Raw genomic sequence first — 18,537 nt, 5'->3', positions numbered from 1 at the left:
TTGAACTGCATTATAAATGCCAAAGACCACCACAGAGAATGAATGGTGAATCCCGGAGACAGGATTGGAATATATACTCATTATCGTGAGGGAAACTCCTAACCACACGTCTTTGCATAGATCTTTGCACCTGTGGGCCTACCAAGCCAAAATGTTTTTTTAGACATGCAAAACATCACACATGATGTTTCAGTTTCAGTACTCCATGTTTTTGATGAAGTACGCATGAGAAGGACTGTCAAGAGCCTCTCCAAAGCATGATTCTGCTATCATCAAATTGAAACAAGCTGTTTTTTTTTTTTTTGCTGCTTAGATTTCTCTCTCTCTCTCTCTCTCACACACACACACACACACACACACACACACACACACACACACACACACACACACACACACACACACACACACACACACTCACACCATCAACAGCAGGCAATTCAACTAACTGTTATGGTTCTCTTATCTGTTGCTAGTTCGAGTCAAGTGACCCTCGGCATCTTAGATGAATCCCCATTTCAAACCAGAGGAGGTAAGACCTTTGGAAACCTGAACCAGAGAGCAGGAGAGAGTTTGTAACTGCTTTAGTAGATTAAAAATCTACAAGACACTTCATTTACCAAATTGTCTGTAAGAGCATTCAGGGCCTTTTATTTGAGAAGCAAGTTTAACGATCAACAAAACATGATAACACTTTCTTGTAGACAGAAAAAAAGAAAGGCAGAAAGAAAGAAAGACAGAGCAAATTAGATTGGATTTTAATACCTTGACCGCAACAGGATTGCACAATGAAATTAATAACCAATATACAGATTTCGCATGACTGATATAAAATTGTATTTATTTTATCTCTCATGGTACATTCTATTTTAAACAATCATTAACTTAATATTTTAAATAAAGACTGAATGAAATTAAGCCTTTTCTTTTAAAAAATTAAGCTCTCTCTCTCTGTAATATTAATTTGAACTGACAAACAAAATAAAGATTTCAAGCTAGTATGATTGAGCATAATAATATTGCACATGGAAAGTGATATGATTCTGACCATATCTGTAGCCTTTTCATAAGGCGAGTTGGGTCTCACAGTTGTGTCGACAAAACACAATCCTCTCAACAAATCCAATAAATTACAGTGAATTAGTACTTCATTCGCACAATGCCATTTGTACTATCCAGAATCATATCACGTTAATGCACACTTATTTGGTTGCATATTGTTAATAAGAAACCTTTTACAAGTTGCTCTGGGATATAAGAATAAGCAAACTGTTAGACGTGATATGCTAGGAGGGCTCACCTCGTGCAACGTGACAGTGAAAATGACATCACCGTCATCTGTACACATCTGTCGGTCAGCCACCAGCAGAATTCAGAATGTAACTCAGATCAGAACAGAATTTTAAATTCAGAGCTCCAACTAAGAGCCTGTATCACTTATAGCATTCAAAATGTCCCTTGAAATTGTTAAATAGTACCAATAGTCTTTAAATAATTCTGCATAGAAAAATAAATTAAATATGAAGTTAAACTACGAATTGACAGGTGACAGTGGTCATCAATGTTTTTTTTTTTTTTTTTTTTTTGATTTTTTGATTTTCCATATTTTTCTTGAATTTTTTTCTTGATGAGCTTGTTGAATTTACTTGTCGACTGTTGTAATTTACACAACTGCCCCACAAATACAAATAATGTTGACTTACAAAATAAATCCAGATACGCTTACATGGCAAGCAGCTGTTTAGTTTATCTTGAGTTCATGAATGTCCTGTCATGTGCCATAGCCAAACACTTCAAAAAGAATCACATTTCAGTAGAACAATATTAAATGGCTCTTTACAGGTAATTGGAATAATCCAAAATGTACGGATGTTGGCTGCCAGTATCTTCAGATATAATCAAATCCAAGAGTTTCAAGTCCCCCAAAAGTGGCAAAATATAATCCAAGAGAAGGGAGTCTGGGGTATTCCACCACTTTCAAGCATGTGCCAACATCCCATTCTTCCACTCCATTTGATTTTGTCATCCCAAGATGCCTAAAAATACTTCCAACCAAACACAATGAAGAGGGGTCAATATGAAGTACACTCAACAATGTTTCATGACCCAATCATTTGGTAAAAAATAAAGTTCAGTGGAATTTGATGGAAACCATATCAATAGCAGCAAACTACGACTGTTTGTAAAAGATACTGACTGATGTGATTCTTAACTCTTAATGGCATCACAACATACAAAAAAAAAAAGGTATGTAATTTTGACAGCCAACGATTCTAAGGGAGTTACGTTTTGTGTAATGAAACGTGTCCTGTATTCCATTGGTCATTAGGATTTGTCTTAAGGCACTTTTGTCATTACGGGGCAGATGAAGATGATGTTCTAGAATTTACTGAGGGCTGTCTGTTCCTCTAGTACTTGAAGGTAGTCTGGGGTTCCCATTTTTGCCTTTAGATCATAATAATCACTTTTACGCTGCTCAATCACTATCTTACTGTGGTTGCCCCCTATCAATGATTTTTTCATTTTTTTGTCATGTAGTTTCTCGGGGTAACGGATCTCAAAGCCACTCACCCCTATACTGTTGAAATCCTTTTTGCTCTCCAAGTAGTTGTGAAGGAACATGCTGTCTCGTCCCGGTAAGAACTCGTCCAGCTCGTCAATGGTGCTTAATCTCTTTCTGGGGTCCAGGGGTAGAGAGTCCTTGTCCATGTCTGCACTGTTGCGTAACATCATTTTCTGTCTCTCTGAGTCTATAAATTTGTAGCCAGAATCCGAGTCTCTAATTCCACACGTGTGAGCTTTGCTCATGTGCTCAATGGTCTGCGGGATGAATGTCTCTCCACCCAGGTCGTCCTTCTTGTTCGATTTGTGATTGTGCCTCCTGATATGGAGAGGCATGGAGCCGCACTCCTGGTTGCTGAGCCCCTCCTGTCTCCCCGCTGGTTTTTTGTTCCGTCTCAACACAACGACCAGCAGGCAGAAGGCCACAAAGACAGTGAGGATCAGAACTACCAGTATGCTCAAGATCATAATAGACAAGGGTACAGGACCACTGGGGGGTGCCTTGCCAACTCCGGCAGGTGACAGCGATGTGAGAATAGGGGTAGCGCTAGTCAGGATGAAAGGAGGCCTGGCTATGAGCTTCGGGCAAATGATCTCATTTTTCAGCTCTTTCAGCTCAATGTTGGAGAACTGCACTGGAGACGCACACTTGACCCCTTTGGCAGCGACCCCTTCGTTCAGTTTTTCGAGCCACAGTTTCAAAGCTACTAAATCGCATGAGCATTCCCAAGGGTTGCCATCCAGGTCTATCTGAGTGAGAGATTTGAGCTGGTCTAGGACGCCACTCACAGGCAGATTCATGAAGTGGTTGTTCTTTAGATTCAGTCTGGCAAGAGAAACACCTGCAAAGATGTATGCAGGCAGGCTTCTGAGCACATTGTTATTCAGGTACAAGAGCTGCAAATTTGGCATGGAGTCAAATGTCCCTGCTAACACCTCCTTTATGGCATTGTACTCCAAATAGAGATATTGGAGGTTACTAAGCCCAAGAAACATTTCAGGGTGCAGCTGCTCCAGCTGATTTCCATTAAGGTATAGCCTACGCAGGTTGGTAAGATTTGCAAACACACCTTTTTGGACGGTGGATATTTGATTGCTGCCCAAATGTAGCAAATCTAAACCCTCAAACCCTTGGAAGTCAGTGGGACTGATATCTCGTATGTAATTACCACTTAGGTGCAATTTCTTAGCATTTGGCGGTTTAGGTATAAGATCTGCTAGACTCTGGATGTTTCTTTCTTGACAGCTGACACTAATGCCAAAGTCAGAAGGGTGAGCTTTGCATGTGCAGGGCTGGGGGCAGGAGAGAGGAGGGATTCGAGTTTGATAGGACACAATTTGGCCATTTTTACCAGGTGGGATACCAGCAACAATCCCATTGCCGTATATTTTAGAGGGATTGGTGGTTTTGGGTGCTTTGGTCACTAAAGGTGCTATGGTTGAAGGTGCCAGATTAGAGATGGTTAGCCCACCCTCGGGCTGGGAGGGGGGCATCCGTACATCAAAGTCACTGCCTGTCCCCATGGGACACAGCTCTTGCTTATTAGTCTCCTTCAAGAGGCGGCCATACAGGTCACTAGGGGTCTCACAGATAGCCTCCCCAATGAAAATGTTATAGGGCATATTCTCCAACCAGGCTTTCAAAGGTAACAAATCACAAGTGCAATTCCATGGGTTGTCATCTAACTGCAGTTCCACTATCCGTCCAATGTGCTCCAGGACTCCAAGATAAGGAAGCTTCTGTATCCTATTCCCTCTTATGTCCAAGTGAGTAAGGGAGGCGAATCGGAAAATGTTCTCAGGTAGGCTTTGAATCAGATTGTCATTTAAAATGAGGACCTTCAGTTTATGTAATTTGTTGAAGGCTCCTTTCTCAATGAACTTGATTAAATTGTAGTCAGCCTGGAGGTATTCCAAGTTCTCAATCCCTCTGAAAGTGTCGGCGCGGAGCTCTTTTAACTCATTGTTATTTAAGTGCAACTGTTTCAATGCACTAAGCCCCACAAAGGCCCCTCCCTCAATGTTCTGGAGTTTGTTGTTCCCCAGGTGGAGTGAGACTGCATGTGTGAAATTCACAAAAGAGTTGGGGTAAAGGATGTACAAAAGGTTGTTCTGGAAATTCAAATGGTAGAGGCTGGATACTGGCGGCTGCAGCTGTGTAGGTCTGTACACAGTTATTTTCTCACAGTTCACATAGAGGACGTTCTCGATGGACATGCAGGAGCAAGCGCTGCAGGTCTCAGCTCTGAGGTCCGAATCCAAGTCACAAAATGAACCCGATATGGAAAAGGCCAACAGAACAAGCAGCAGCATTTTGCCTTTTACAATTCCCCCAGTAAACCATTTACCTTAGAGGGGGAAAACAAACAAACAATCAACACACATGCCTTTTTTCCATTGACTCACACAGCTAATGCCAAGATCTTACAGCAGGGGTGTTTAAAATGCCCACTGCGCACACAAAGAACTTGGAAAAACCTGTTATGTGCCTTTTGAATCCTAATATAATATCTGAGCCTACACTGCAAATAAATCCATCTGTATTTAATAGTAGCACAATATATATATATATATATATATATATATATATATATATATATATATATATATATATATATGTATGTGTGTGTGTGTGTGTGTGTGTGTGTGTGTGTGTAAATACACCGACGTGCTGTGACTTACACTGCAATAAATGTATGCATCAGCGTATTTCTTGTGTTTCAGTGAATCGAGGAGAAAAAAAAAAAAGTATCTGTCCATCGCATACATAAGACGGTTTTATCACCTTCACAAAACCGTAATTTAAATACAGCACAAAGAGATCATGCCCTTTGAGTTGCCAAGCTTTGCCAACAAATAACTGAATATGTACAAAATAAAAATTCAACACTCACCGGCAATGTTTTATCTCCTCCTTTTCAGATAACACCGGACATTGGGAGCGCCAAGAGAGGGACAATTCCCATTCAGCCAGGTTCAGATTACAGTCTCAGCCTCTCTAGCCAGGCTCCACTTGTACAAAACATATATTGTGTCATAAAATCCCAAGGTTACTGAGCTCTTTTGAGGCATGTCAAACACAGCGCTGCGTATTTGCGCTGAAGAATTAATTCGTTTCAAAACCGAAGTGAAAATGGTGAAATATCAAGTGGTGAATTTGGATGCAAAAGAAGTCCAGCATTCTTCCGTTTAAAGAATTGAACATCAGTTTAGACGCAATTTGAACGGACGGTTCGCTCAACAGTTCGGGGGAAATAACTGATACAAATCTTAATAAATTAATCGGAACAATCCATCGCGCGTCGCGGCTCAACCCGATTACCAAAAATCAGAAATCGAGTCCAGTTGATTCCTGCCGTTTCTTGGGATTATGCAAGTTGCGAGAGAAGAGGAAAAAAGAAACTACGTGCTCTGATGTCAGACCGACGAGGAAATTAATAATTCAGCTGAGTAAAATGCGCTCGAAAAGAGATGCCATCCTACACCACATTATCAAATTAAGTATTGTTGGTGCAGTCCTCGTCCTAATAACGAGAACAGTCTTATAAACCAACTATTCCACCTCGTCTTCTTCTAAGTATGTTGGTTTTGTTGCTGCATTGAGCTTCCCACACGGTGAAGCGGGAGGAGAGAAAATGCAGAGATGCAGAGAGAGAGAGAGAGAGAGAGAGAGAGAGAGAGAGAGAGAGAGAGAGAGAGAGAGAGAGAGAGAGAGAGAGAGAGAGACAAGCGCGCGAGGCGAGGGGGGGGGGTTAACAGGGCGAAAATATTAAGGAACAAAATTTAACTTCAGACACCCCTTAAACACTCACTAGTGAACATAATAAAGCGCTCTGATAGTGTCTTTCGTTGAGGGATCTCTGGAAAGGGTGACGCGTAATCTGTTGTTGGATCATGGCCAGTTCGTGCGCGCGAAATCGATTTCCTGACGGCAGCGCGTGTGGATTTAGCGCGTGCGATTCTTTATTTTCTTTCTTTATTCTTTATTTTACAATATTTCTATTACGAGCGCGCGCGTATGTGTGTGTGTGTGTGAGAGAGAGAGAGAGAGAGAGAGAGAGAGAGAGAGAGAGAGAGAGAGAGAAGGGAGGGGGGTTAACAGGGCGAAAATATTAAGAAACAAAATTCAACTTCAGAGATCTCTTAAAAACTCAATAGTGAACATTATAAAGCTCTCTTTCTCATGTGTCTTTCGATGAGGGATCTCTGGAAATGGTTACGCGTAATCTTTAGTTGGATCAATGCCAGTTTATGCGCCTGGTTGCCTGGCAGCAGCGCGAAAGGATTTAACGTGTGGGATTCTTAATTTTCTTTATTTTACAATTTTAAGAATGCCTGGATGCACGACACCGCATTTAGAAACTGCGGCAAAGTCACCCAGAGCTGTTGCACGCACAGCAACAAATCTTTTTTTAGTTTGACAGTTCCCCAGGAATGATGATTCATTCTTGATAGACAACAGGTGCGCCGTTTTATCGACTTAATGTCTTTCCAATAACCTGAAGATTGATTTGTCCTCATGCATGTGTTTAATTGATTTTATGACATGCATGCTCCGGAATTGGATGCAGTTATGATTAAACTTTTAGATTGTGAAGATGTAATAGTGAAATAGCGGAGTTAGTGGACATAGATGGAGCATCCGTGTCTGTCATGTCCTCTATGGCTCTGCAGTGGGTTCATGTGTAACCAAGAAAAAAAAATAAGATCAAACACGGCGCCCTCATCTGGCAGAAATAAGTGAGATTTAGTTCATAAAATGAATTGCATTCTAAGCTTTTTATATGTTCAGATTTTCTTTATATTGAGTCCATAGTGTATAATCTGATATAGGGGAGACCGGGACGAGCTGGTAAACGGTGAGTTTGTCACATTGTCCATCTCAGAAAGTGATTTGAATCAAAAATCCAGTTGAATTAAATGTGTTTCTCTGCATGTTTTGTTTGTTGGTTTCAAACTTTTATATTGGGGTAATTAATTGGTAGCCTAAACGTTTTTCAAAATCATATCATAACTAAAATTCCAATACCATATTTTGTATACACACTAATAATGAGCTTAGATTTTTTTACTAAAATGTGTTCTCAGAACAATATTTATTATTATTATTATTATTATTCATTAACAATCATGTCAGGAAAAGTTGTTTTATATTTTTCAAATTTATAAAATATTCATTTTTGACAGCCAAAACAACAGTTTGCTATTTTATATTGTTTTAATGTTTACATATGCTGAAAAGCCATTAAATAGACCTATTGTTATTTAGACAAGACTGTAAAACATGCCTAACAAAGAAAGTGATAAATATTACTCAAAGAATAAATTGTGATAACTAGCTCTAACCAAGTCAATTATTCCGTATGTGTTTGCAAGTCATTTTACAACCCAATGTTTCAATTTCCGCATGTTTGAACACTGAGCTCATTTCTGCCTCATGTAACACTTAAGAGCAAAGACAACTGTTGGGTCAATGTGAGAATATTTTTTGATATTTATTAAGACCTTATCTACTAATACTAGTTTGGTAAATGATTGAAGCTTATTGCAGTGAGGTGAAAATCACAATAAATTCCCACCTCAACCAGAAGTAAAACAGCAAAAGCCCCTAGGGTCTTCACTCAGTTATAAGCTGGGCAGCAATGTAGCAGTTGTTCATATTTTGTGTTTAGGCATGGGGTAAACACTTTCAGTCTGAGTGTTTAGTGTGAAGTGACAGCCTTTGCTCTGTGAATACGGGGGTTGTTCTGGTTTTTGTGTCTGCCTCTCTCAAGTTTTAGTCTTTGATATGTTAAACAACTGCCTATTTTTAACTAGCAACAAGAAAAAAGAAAAGAAAAAAGTGGTGGTGACAATAAAAAAATAAATAACTTAAGTGTTATTTGTTTTGTCACGTTGGGTTGGTTGAATATTAATTAATTTAATCCACATTTTAATGTCGGTGCTCTGTGTTCAGAGTGTTTTTTTGTTAGTTTTTTTGCCATAAACTTATTGCTTTATTATTATTCGCCTTATATATTTAGTCTGTATACTTCTATCCAAATATTTCTTCATTCACTAAGACTATAATTGTGTGTGTGTGTGTGTATACAGTTTTATATTACATTATGAGGACCAAATGTCAAGGATAGTAAAACCTGAAATCACCTACATTGTGGGGAGACCAGCCAGCGGGAAATAAATTAATAAACATACTAAATAAGTTTTTTTTTTTTTTTTAAGAAAAATGCAGAAAGTTGTCTGTGAAGGGTAGATTTAGGGGTAGGTTTTGTGTAAGAGGACAGAACATATAGTTTTTACAGCATAAAAATCCTCACGCCTATAGAGAGTCCCCATTAAGATAGCAAAACCGAGTATGTGTGTGTGAGTGTGTGTATGTGTTTTCTGTGAACCACTGATAAAAAATTTTTTTTTTTTTTTAAAAAACTAAACATGGTGGAACAGAAAATTTTATATCATTAGTGTGTGTGATACTGTGGTTGTCGACATAAAAAAAACCAAAAAAAAAACCTTGAAACAATGTTTGACAGAGAGTAATGGCTCAGTTTGAACTTTTCATAAAGTGCGAATGAGTAATGAAATGCAATTTATGTAAAGGATACCGGTAGCACATCTTCATTCCTCTGGATGTTTTTACAATCCGCATGCAAAAACGCAGTGGGTGAAGAAGAATAACAATAAGAAGAAAGCAAATGACAAGATTCCAAAGCATTCGTTCCTTTGTTTTTAGTTATTTTCTTTTTGTGGCGTCTTCTCCCAATAGGCAAAACAGAGAATGTCGCCTTCATTCCACATGTTTTACAGCTTTCTTTTAACCCTTGCTCCTTGCTCCCGTCAATCATACAGCATTCTAATAAAGTACATCCCTCCAGCTGGCAAACATGTTGATTGACAGGCAGTCTGTTGAAATAGGGTAATGAGATAGAAGAGATGACACTGTGGAACGTCGCCTGCAGTGGATGAGTGTGGCTGGGGGAATGTCTACCGGGGATTACTGCCGAGAACTTTGGAGTCTAGTGGCAAAAATGGCTTTGAACTATCTACATATGTACACATGCGATGATTAAAGTTGTTTATCTTTCTTGTAGTCTGAAAGGGTACTAAGCCCTTAGGCATGGAAGACGTTCGCGTTCATTAGGAGAGCGGATTGTGTTTGAGTGACAAGGGTTTTTAGACAAAAAACCCGAAAATAATAGATTTGAAGGGGTTTTACCATCTTTAATGGAAGTTGTGGAGTTTAAAAGAAGCGAAAGAGATCGTAATGAAAGCCTTGATGGTTACAGAAGCGAAAACGTATCTTTGTATAGAGCAAGCAGGGGATACTTATGTCCACTCCACAGTTGGCAGCAACAGATCCACTGTGTCTCATCTGTTTCAATTGAGTCTTGTGCCTCCTCAAATATCGCAAGGCTTCTATTAACCACAACGATAGCAGTAGCAGTCACATTGTGGCCTACTGGGCATGGATCCAAAAAAAAAAAAAAAAAAAAACTTTTGTGTGTATTGTTCAAATGTGGTCCTTTCGATATTGTGAGGCCTGGTGAATAACTGAAAATTAGACATTATGAGGTCATGCGATCCGTCCTGCTACTCTGTGCTGGAAGCAAATGCTTCAGACGTGAATTTATAAAAGGCAAGTGGATGTTAAAAGTTCTCATTTTCTTGTCAGAGCCATGGTTTAGCGGTACACACACACACACACACAGTTGCACAAATGGGAGACACACATTCCATATTGTGATGTGCATGTAATGTACTTTATTTTTTTACTTTCTACTTTAGTTTTACTTTAGTTCTACTTTACTTTAGTTCTACTTTAGTTTTTACTTTACTAATAATTAAAAAAAAATTTTTTTTTAGAAAAACAAAAAAAAGTGTAGGACTAAGGTTGACTGGATTTTACCCATCAGGAATTGATCAGTGATTAGTGGCAGACAAAATTTGCAAAACAAATACATAAAATAAAAGAATAAAATAAATAAATGAGGCTATTATTTAACATTATCCAATAGCTGATGACAGAGGGAAAGAAACATGTTTAAAGGAAGAGCAGGTTAAAGGATTAGTTCACCCCAAAATGAAAATTTCCTAATAATTTACTCACCCCAATGCCATCCAAGATATCCATGTGTTTCTTTCCTTTTTTTTCTTTTGAGGAAAACATTTCTGGATTTTTCTTCTAGCAATGGACTTCATTGGTTACCATAGTTTTTAAGTCCAAATCAATGCAGTTTCAAAAGTCTTTGAAGTGTTTAAACGGGCTCTCCCACTGAGGAAAGAAAGACATGGATATCTTGGATGGCGTTGGGGTGAGTAAATTATTAAGACATTTTCATTTTGGGGTGAACTAATCCTTTAAGTCAGGGTTTAGGGTCAATAATATTAAAGAAGTCTCTTATGCTCACCAAAGCTGCATTTATTTGTTTATAAATACAGTAAAAAGAGGACTGTTGTGAAAATATTATTGCAATTTGTAATAACTATTTTGTATTCTAATATATTTTAAAATAGAACTTTTTTAGCATTATTACTCCAATCTTCAGTGTCACATGATCCTTCAGAAATTTCCTGCTTAAGAAACATGTCTTATTATTATCAATGTTAAAACAGCTTTTTGTGGAAACCTTGTGTCCCGTGTATGTTCTGTTTTCCTATGTTCTCATGTTCCCGCCACTGGTTTGTTTATATGGTTGTAATTAGTTCCCCACACCTGTTCTGTTTCTACATTGAGAAACGGAGTTCTCCTTAGTTCTTTGTCCTGCATCATTTATGTTGAAGTGGTTGTGCTCGTGTGTTTCCTAGTTATTTCTTTTTTAGATTTATAATTAAAGACTATTTAGTTTGCTACTCCATCTCCGTGCACACACAACAGCCACCCATCCCATTACACTGTGATAGAATTTTTTTTTTGTTTTTTTTTTTACTTCAAGATTCTCTAGTGAATAAAATGTTCAAAAGAGCAACTTTTATTTTAAATCGATTTTTTTCATAACATTATAAATGTTTTACTCTCACTTTTAGATCAATAAAATGTGCTGACTCTAAAATCTTACCAACCCAATTGTTTTAATGGTAGTGTACCCCAATTAATCATGTACAATCATTTTACATTAAGAAAGAAAAAGGGATGCATTTTGATTTCATGTTTAATCTACAATCCAATTTCAGGGTGTGATATGTTGCATTCAAACCACCATGGTGACCTTTTACCCTAACCCATGCATTTTATATGACTGTGATCTATATGATGAAAGTGGTGCAATCAAGTAGATGTTATTGCAGAAAGATATATTTAACTCAGAAACACCTTTTGGAAAACAAAAAAGAACGAAAAATGATATGAAGATCTTTTTTTCCAATGAGATTGAATAGTTCATGCATCAGACAGTTGAAGGGTTGTTGATTTCTTTTGAGCATTTGGATGGATTTAGCTGTATTACAGAAAATTGTATGCATTTTGAAAGATTCAGCCCAAAATGGGTTGGCGCATTCGTCTGTAGGGACGACAGCCTGAGAAAGAAAAACTTGAGCCGGCCAGCAGACAGACGGCGATCCTGTAATATGCTGCTCAGTGGGAGCTCGGTACATGTGTATCATGGCCAGGGCCTCCAGAAGTTTAAGAAGCGATGCTCCTGTGTGGTGTTTTGCTGCATGAGTTCTCCCACAGCTCTGAGTCAGATTTACTCGGCTGTCAATTTCATTTGTGAGCCGCTGTGGCTTAATATGCTTCCGAAGGAATCCCACAGGAAAGGAGAAGACAGCCACACGAGCAGTTTTGTTTGTGCCGTTACGATAGTTGGCCAGGCACCTGACGGAAGGGCTGATTCTAATTCGAGTCTTACTTCATCAGCAAAAAGAAACAAATATAACAAAAAACGAATAATAATATTAATAAAAAAGAGTGATTATATCCATCAATACGCTATTGAAGCCTGTGCGCCCGCCTTAGCAACGGGGAAGCAGTCGGGATCAGGTAATCTCCTCTATCTCTGTGGAGGAGGGCAGCTTGGCATTTTGAAACTCTGGCAATTTTTTCCTAACACAATGAATGTATCGTAAACGAAAGGTCAGCCGTTCACCGGTTATCACGTTGACTTTTTGACGTTCCTCTCCACCCCCTAAGTAAATCTCAAACAGTTTCTACACGCAGGGCTTGTTTATTTTACATAGGGGAAGGTATTGACTAAAAATTCATGCTGTGTTCGTTATTTTTTACCTAGCATTCATGTGATCTATTCCATGGCAGCTTGTTTCCACCACAGAATAAAACATTTTAAGATAATTGCGACTTTTTATCTCACAATTACGAGTTTACATCTCGCAATTCTGACTTTATTTCTCAGAATTGTGAGATAAAAAAGTCAGAATTGCAAGATATAAACTCTCAATTGCAAGAAATAAACTCACAATTCTGACTTTTTCTCTCGCAACTGCAAGTTTTTATCTCGCAATTCTAACTTTAGAACAATTCGCAATTGGGAGTTATAGTGTCCAATTCAAAGGACTTTTTTCCTCAGAATTCTGACTTTATAACACGCAATTGCGACTATATCACACTATTCTGACATTATAACTCGCAATTGCGACCTTATATCACGCAGTTCTAAGATAAAAAGTCAGAATTGCGAGATGTAAACTCGCAGTCGTGAGAAAAAAAAGTCAGAATTGCGAGATTAAAAGTTGCAATTACCTTTTTTTTTTTTATTCTGTGGCGGAAACATGACCGCAGCTTGCACATGACATGCAGACAAAAAAATATTATTATTTCACCAATTATACCTCAGCTTGTTAAATTAAAGGTAGGGTAGGCAGTTTTTTTTCTTTTTCATAAACAGTTTTTGTTATACTGGTTGAAACTCTCGTCACATCCTAGCAATCAATAATAGAAGTGGTCTAAATATTTAAAAAATGCATCTTCTGTGGAAGCCTCAGGGCCAAAAAATGTACATCCAATCATTGAATTCGGTCCATGATACACTTTTTTTTTTCGGGATGTCATGTGCAGGGCTTGCATCTAAGCCTTAAAAAAAACAAAAACAAAACATTACTAACATTTTATAACTCCATTGCAATGCTTTTTGTATTGCTGAATATACAACACCAGTAAATGATACAGGTTTGCTAAATAAATGTTTTGGAGAAAACATGCTATCAATAATTGAATTGGTTTTACTTTCAGACCTTGAGTCAAAAGTCTGAACCAAATGAGGTTTGATACTTATTTTAACCAACATAGATGTGCCAATATTTCCAAACACTTCCAGACGAAAAACACTGCATTATACATACAGTGTCTGGGACTAGTGATTTCTCATTTCATAGTTACTTTTTTCCCCCTCCATCTACTCCATATACTGTATATATTTTTTCTTTTCTTGCAGCATAAGTTGAATTCAAACTTAAGGACATATTTCAGATGGGATACATTGGATAATGTTCTAAAATACACAACACAGCACTGTTGTATTGAAATGAACACAAACTGTAGTTCACAAAATTAAACTGAAACCACAACAAGACTGACATTTTCACTGTGACTACCTAGATTTCTGCTCTGCAAGGAAACTGCAAATTTAGTGCCGACATGGGCAAACTTCTGCCACGTCTCAGCTGAAGCCCAGCGCCATCCAGTCCAGGTTTAAAAGAATGAAATGCACCAGATCTGCTGTGTCTGTCTAAGCAAATGTAGACGAGCGAGATGGATGGAATTTGGCATGTGTCAACAAAATGAGAGCAGGCCAACAGCAAGGCCCATCTGCAATGTCATCTGAAACTGTTATAATAAAGCTTTACAGGGACACAGATTTTTAGCCACACAAGCTGTGGATTTGACACCATGTCTGGTGGTCGGGGTTAAAGCCAAAAAATGAAACTGAGAAGATACAATGCAGTACTTAAAACTTTTTCATAGACGTTGAATATTTTTGTGCCTGCAAAAGAAAATTGATCAATTTCATATATATATTCTAATTCTAACTAAGCCTAATGATGATGTTATCCATCCTTTTGAGAAAGAGCACCATGTGCTTCACTGTAAAATGTATTTTTGACTGCAGAATCCTGAATATTTATTTACATTTGCATATTGTTGCTATATATTACAAAAAATATGGTTTGATGCAAATATAATTGTTTCATATATACAAGGTTTCAGCCTTTAACAGGCATTGACACCCTATGGTGTCCGATACAAACACATTTTGCATCTGGCTGGAACATCAATGTGCAAATGAAAAACCAAAAATAACTTAGAAATGATCAAAGCATACAGTGAAAAACCACAAAGCTCTCAAATATGATAATGAATAGGAAATATCACGTTGAGCAAAAATGCAATTATTATGTATGTTTTGTGGGCAGATTTTTTTGAAAAAATAGATGCCATATTTCTTATGTCTTATTGTAGATTAACGGCACTTTTAACATGCAAAGCTAAAACAGACAATGATTTCAGAGAAAACATCATGGAAGCAGCAATTTAATCACAGAGAATGCAATCATGTCAAAAGCCATTAAGCTCAATTGTTTCTTGAGCAAAAAAAAAAAAAAAAAAAGGTTCATTTCAGTGAACATTAACAGCTGCAGAGAAGATTAAAGAGGAGAGACCAAACATATGATCCAGTAAAAACATATAGGTTCTTACAAGGTTTCATATAGGTTTCATGTAAGGTACATGTAGGTTGTTTCTAATAATAATTTATCTAAATGCTTATTTCAGATTTATTTAATTGACAACTCCATCTAAACCAGCTCTTGAACTTGATTACATGTGCCTTTTAAACGCAAGCTGATAAATTGCAATAAAAAAGAAATTAGGATAATTACATAAATGAATAAAATACCCAATTTAGCCCTTTACAGTGAAGTGTATTTTGCATGCAAAAGGACAAACATGAACAGTGAACTCTAATCAACTGATCTTTTGGGAACCACAGGAAATAATATGTGGTGATAAGACGCATGAATGTGTCACGAGTGCACCAGTCCTCCCTCACTGCTTCACTCCCACACTCTCTCACTCATCCTCTCACACTCCCCAAATGACTGATTGAACTCGCATGCAGTCAATTCCCGCTGCTTACCAGACTCCCTATAAACTCTTTGTACTAAGTGCTTCATTGCTTGGCAACCACAATGATTATAGTCCTGTTGTTCCTGTGAGCTACTTACCTGTTTACCAAAAGTACCTGCATTTTGGATCTTTGCAATATTCTGAACTCTGTGTCTGAAGAAACGTACCCGGTGTTTTTTATTCTGAGCTTTACTTAAGCAGTATTTCAGTTTACCTGTTTTACTCACCTTGCTATATGTTTATCGGACTCGAGCGCTTGCACTTTGTGCTTTTTTTACCTGTGACATTTCTGATTGCTTGTTAAATGATGAAACACTTGAAGAATACTACCTGAATACCTGCTTAGTTTGAAGAATAAACTCTCACACCTGAATCCATCTCCTGTCCCCTGTGTTATGTATATTATTACAGCATGCTGCTGAAATACCCGTAGGCTTCTCATGTCTAGAAGCTCTGTCTATCAGCATGAAGAAGAAACATACTCAACTGCTTTTAAGGACAAGGAAATTACACTGTTCTCAAAATGGCTGATTACTGACAATCGGATGACAACGTGAAGACATTGTGATTGACAGGTCCTGAAGTTGCTAGTTCAAAAGATACAAGGTACATAAAGCCTGTCATCCAGTTCTAAAGTTCTGTGATATCTCTAAAAAGTTACTTTATTTTATTGCAAATTATTTCTTTAATCAAAATAAGTTACCCTTCCCCTTGCAGTTACTTCTCTTTTTTTGACATGTTTACTGGAGCAAGGGTGGGACAACCTGTCACTCACATGAGATCCACCAATAGCAAACCACAACCATCCAAACAATTCCACATGGACAAAATCAAGTCCCACTCCAACATTATTTCTTGTTCAAGAAGCCGTTTCACTCGGGATGTCACAATCGGGAAGAAAAGACTATCGCAACTTCCTGTCTTTAACAGATCATTTGAGTGAATGATTCACATGACTAATTCATAGACACAGAAACTTGTCGCAACCTACTGGCATAGTCATGTAACTTGCAATAAGAGTCAGTGAAAAATCCCCGCCACGAATGTACTGACAGTCAGTCTAGGTAAAAATGACAAGCACAGTGAGACAAATATTGAGATGTGACCTGAACAATAGGAAATGACAGACCGATGGATGGTACAATTGACCTATAAGAATTAAGCATATCATAGAGCCATATACAGTAATAAAAATATAAAAGTCTGAAAGAATGAATGAAAGTCTTTAACATATTAACAAAAATATTCACAACCAATTTCTTATTAGTACTGTAAAAGTAATTATGGATACAAAATCTGAAATCTGTACAAATATACAAGCTCTTTCAATCATTTGGGTTATCAGATAAACTGTTAATGATGTCCATTCCACTTCTTGCCAATCAGTGCTTTTACAGCTTGCCCTTCACTGTGTTCTCTAAAGAGGGAACAGCTCTATCCGTAATCACGGCACTCTGTGATCGCCCCACTAAGGAAAATACCACAATCCTCCATCTCATCCTATCCATGTTCTCACCTCTCAGGATTTCATTTAATTAGGCAGCGGTCAAAAATAGCTCTGGCAGATCAGGAATAATGACATTAAGGTGAAGTGGGAGGGAGTGGGAGTTTGGAATTTTCCTGCTCTCGAAATTTCTGTCAGTTTTTCTTCCACTGGGATACATTTTCACCGCTGGCATGGCATTTAATTCTTATTATGCATGTCAAACTTTAATCAAACTTCAGCAGGGTATTGAAATGTTACTCACACCAAATGATGGGAAATGATACATCCGAACAATCATTGTTGGGGAACCGGAATTGGCTCTTATCAGGTATCAAAAAGCTTATAGGAAAGATTATACCTTATACATATGGTGACTCCTACATGATTGATCGCTTGCATTGCATATGCGGATGTATGCTGGGCTCATACGCGCACACACACACACATGCATTTAAACAGAACACTTCCATCATGTTCTTGCAGTGCATCACAGAGAAAGGCCACCTTCCAGAGAAATATGTTTCTTTGCTGATACAGACAACCAAACAACCGCTCTACTTTTGATGTAGGCCACATGCAAGGGATAAAGGACATGGACAAATCCGAGATATAAATGTATAAATCCTCTCATAGATTTCAAAAACACTTTCAACTTGCACAGGAAATGTATACTGGTCACTGAAACATTTTCAAAATCTTAAAAATGCAGTTTGGAGTTGCTCTGGAAAATGTGTGGTCCAAACTAATTGGCTGCACTAAAAATGATCTTTATCAGGTCTTATTAAAATGTCTTATAAAACTTATATTATCAGAAATAAAAGAGATTGCTCTTAAAATCAAATTAACAGTTAGTTAATAGTCTCATTTAATAGATGTTACATGAGAAAAAGTCTCAGGATAAAAAAAATTAAATGAGTTTTTGTATGAGTTCATACCCAGACAGCAACATAGTGTCGTCACAGATCCGGCCCACATCTGGTACACATGGATTTCACACGGCCCAGATGTGGGCCGGATCTGGGCCGACACTATTTTACTTACTTTTTTACTTTATCTTACTAACATTTGACTTATAGGTAAAACTTCACCATGAAGGTCCACCATTATCCTAACCATAATCCTTACAAATTTTCCTGAGACTGTGTTGTAATTTCTGTGCTATACAAGCATCACCGCATGATTCAGTTTTCAAATCAGTTTTCTGAACACTCTCCCAATCTGTCATTGGCTGGAGAAACAGATAATCCCGTCCCCGAACTGTGTTTCTGTGTCGGGTTGTGCAATATTCTCCAACAAAGAGAGCAACAAATTTTTAGAGCCACAGTATTGCACTATCATCAATATTATAGGTTATATTGTAAATTATTGTATTAAGGAAAGCATAGGTAACACTTTGGTATAACTAATTATTTTTTTAAAA

The 18,537-nt window shown here is 37.8% G+C and overlaps 1 protein-coding gene across 2 annotated transcripts; it reads right to left on the bottom strand.

Moving 5' to 3' along the window:
- Positions 1-314: 314 nt before the first annotated feature.
- Positions 315-6,168, bottom strand: slitrk4 (SLIT and NTRK-like family, member 4). 2 transcript variants are annotated; one of them, XM_084430159.1, is made up of 3 exons: positions 5,454-6,168; positions 2,569-4,907; positions 315-2,042 (listed from the first exon to the last, which is right to left on the bottom strand). In XM_084430159.1, exons 2-3 carry the CDS (start codon positions 4,870-4,872, stop codon positions 2,034-2,036), a joined length of 2,313 nt encoding a protein of 770 aa, XP_084286285.1. In that variant the 5' UTR covers positions 4,873-4,907; positions 5,454-6,168; the 3' UTR covers positions 315-2,033. The 2 variants fall into 2 exon arrangements, with proteins under 2 accessions (XP_084286285.1, XP_084286284.1); XM_084430158.1 differs by having other exon boundaries at positions 315-4,907.
- Between the last annotated feature and the right edge of the window lie 12,369 nt (positions 6,169-18,537).

Source organism: Rutilus rutilus, assembly GCF_951802725.1.
Source record: "Rutilus rutilus genome assembly, chromosome: 14".
In the NCBI taxonomy this organism is placed as follows: Eukaryota; Metazoa; Chordata; class Actinopteri; order Cypriniformes; family Leuciscidae; genus Rutilus; species Rutilus rutilus.
The sequence above is the reverse complement of the archived record's forward strand: the minus strand, read 5'-3'. Positions and strand labels throughout refer to the sequence as shown.

What these genes read in the sequence shown, in the direction of transcription:
- slitrk4 (XM_084430158.1), bottom strand. Translation starts at nt 4,872, where the DNA reads ATGCTGCTGCTTGTTCTGTTGGCCTTTTCCATATCGGGTTCATTTTGT.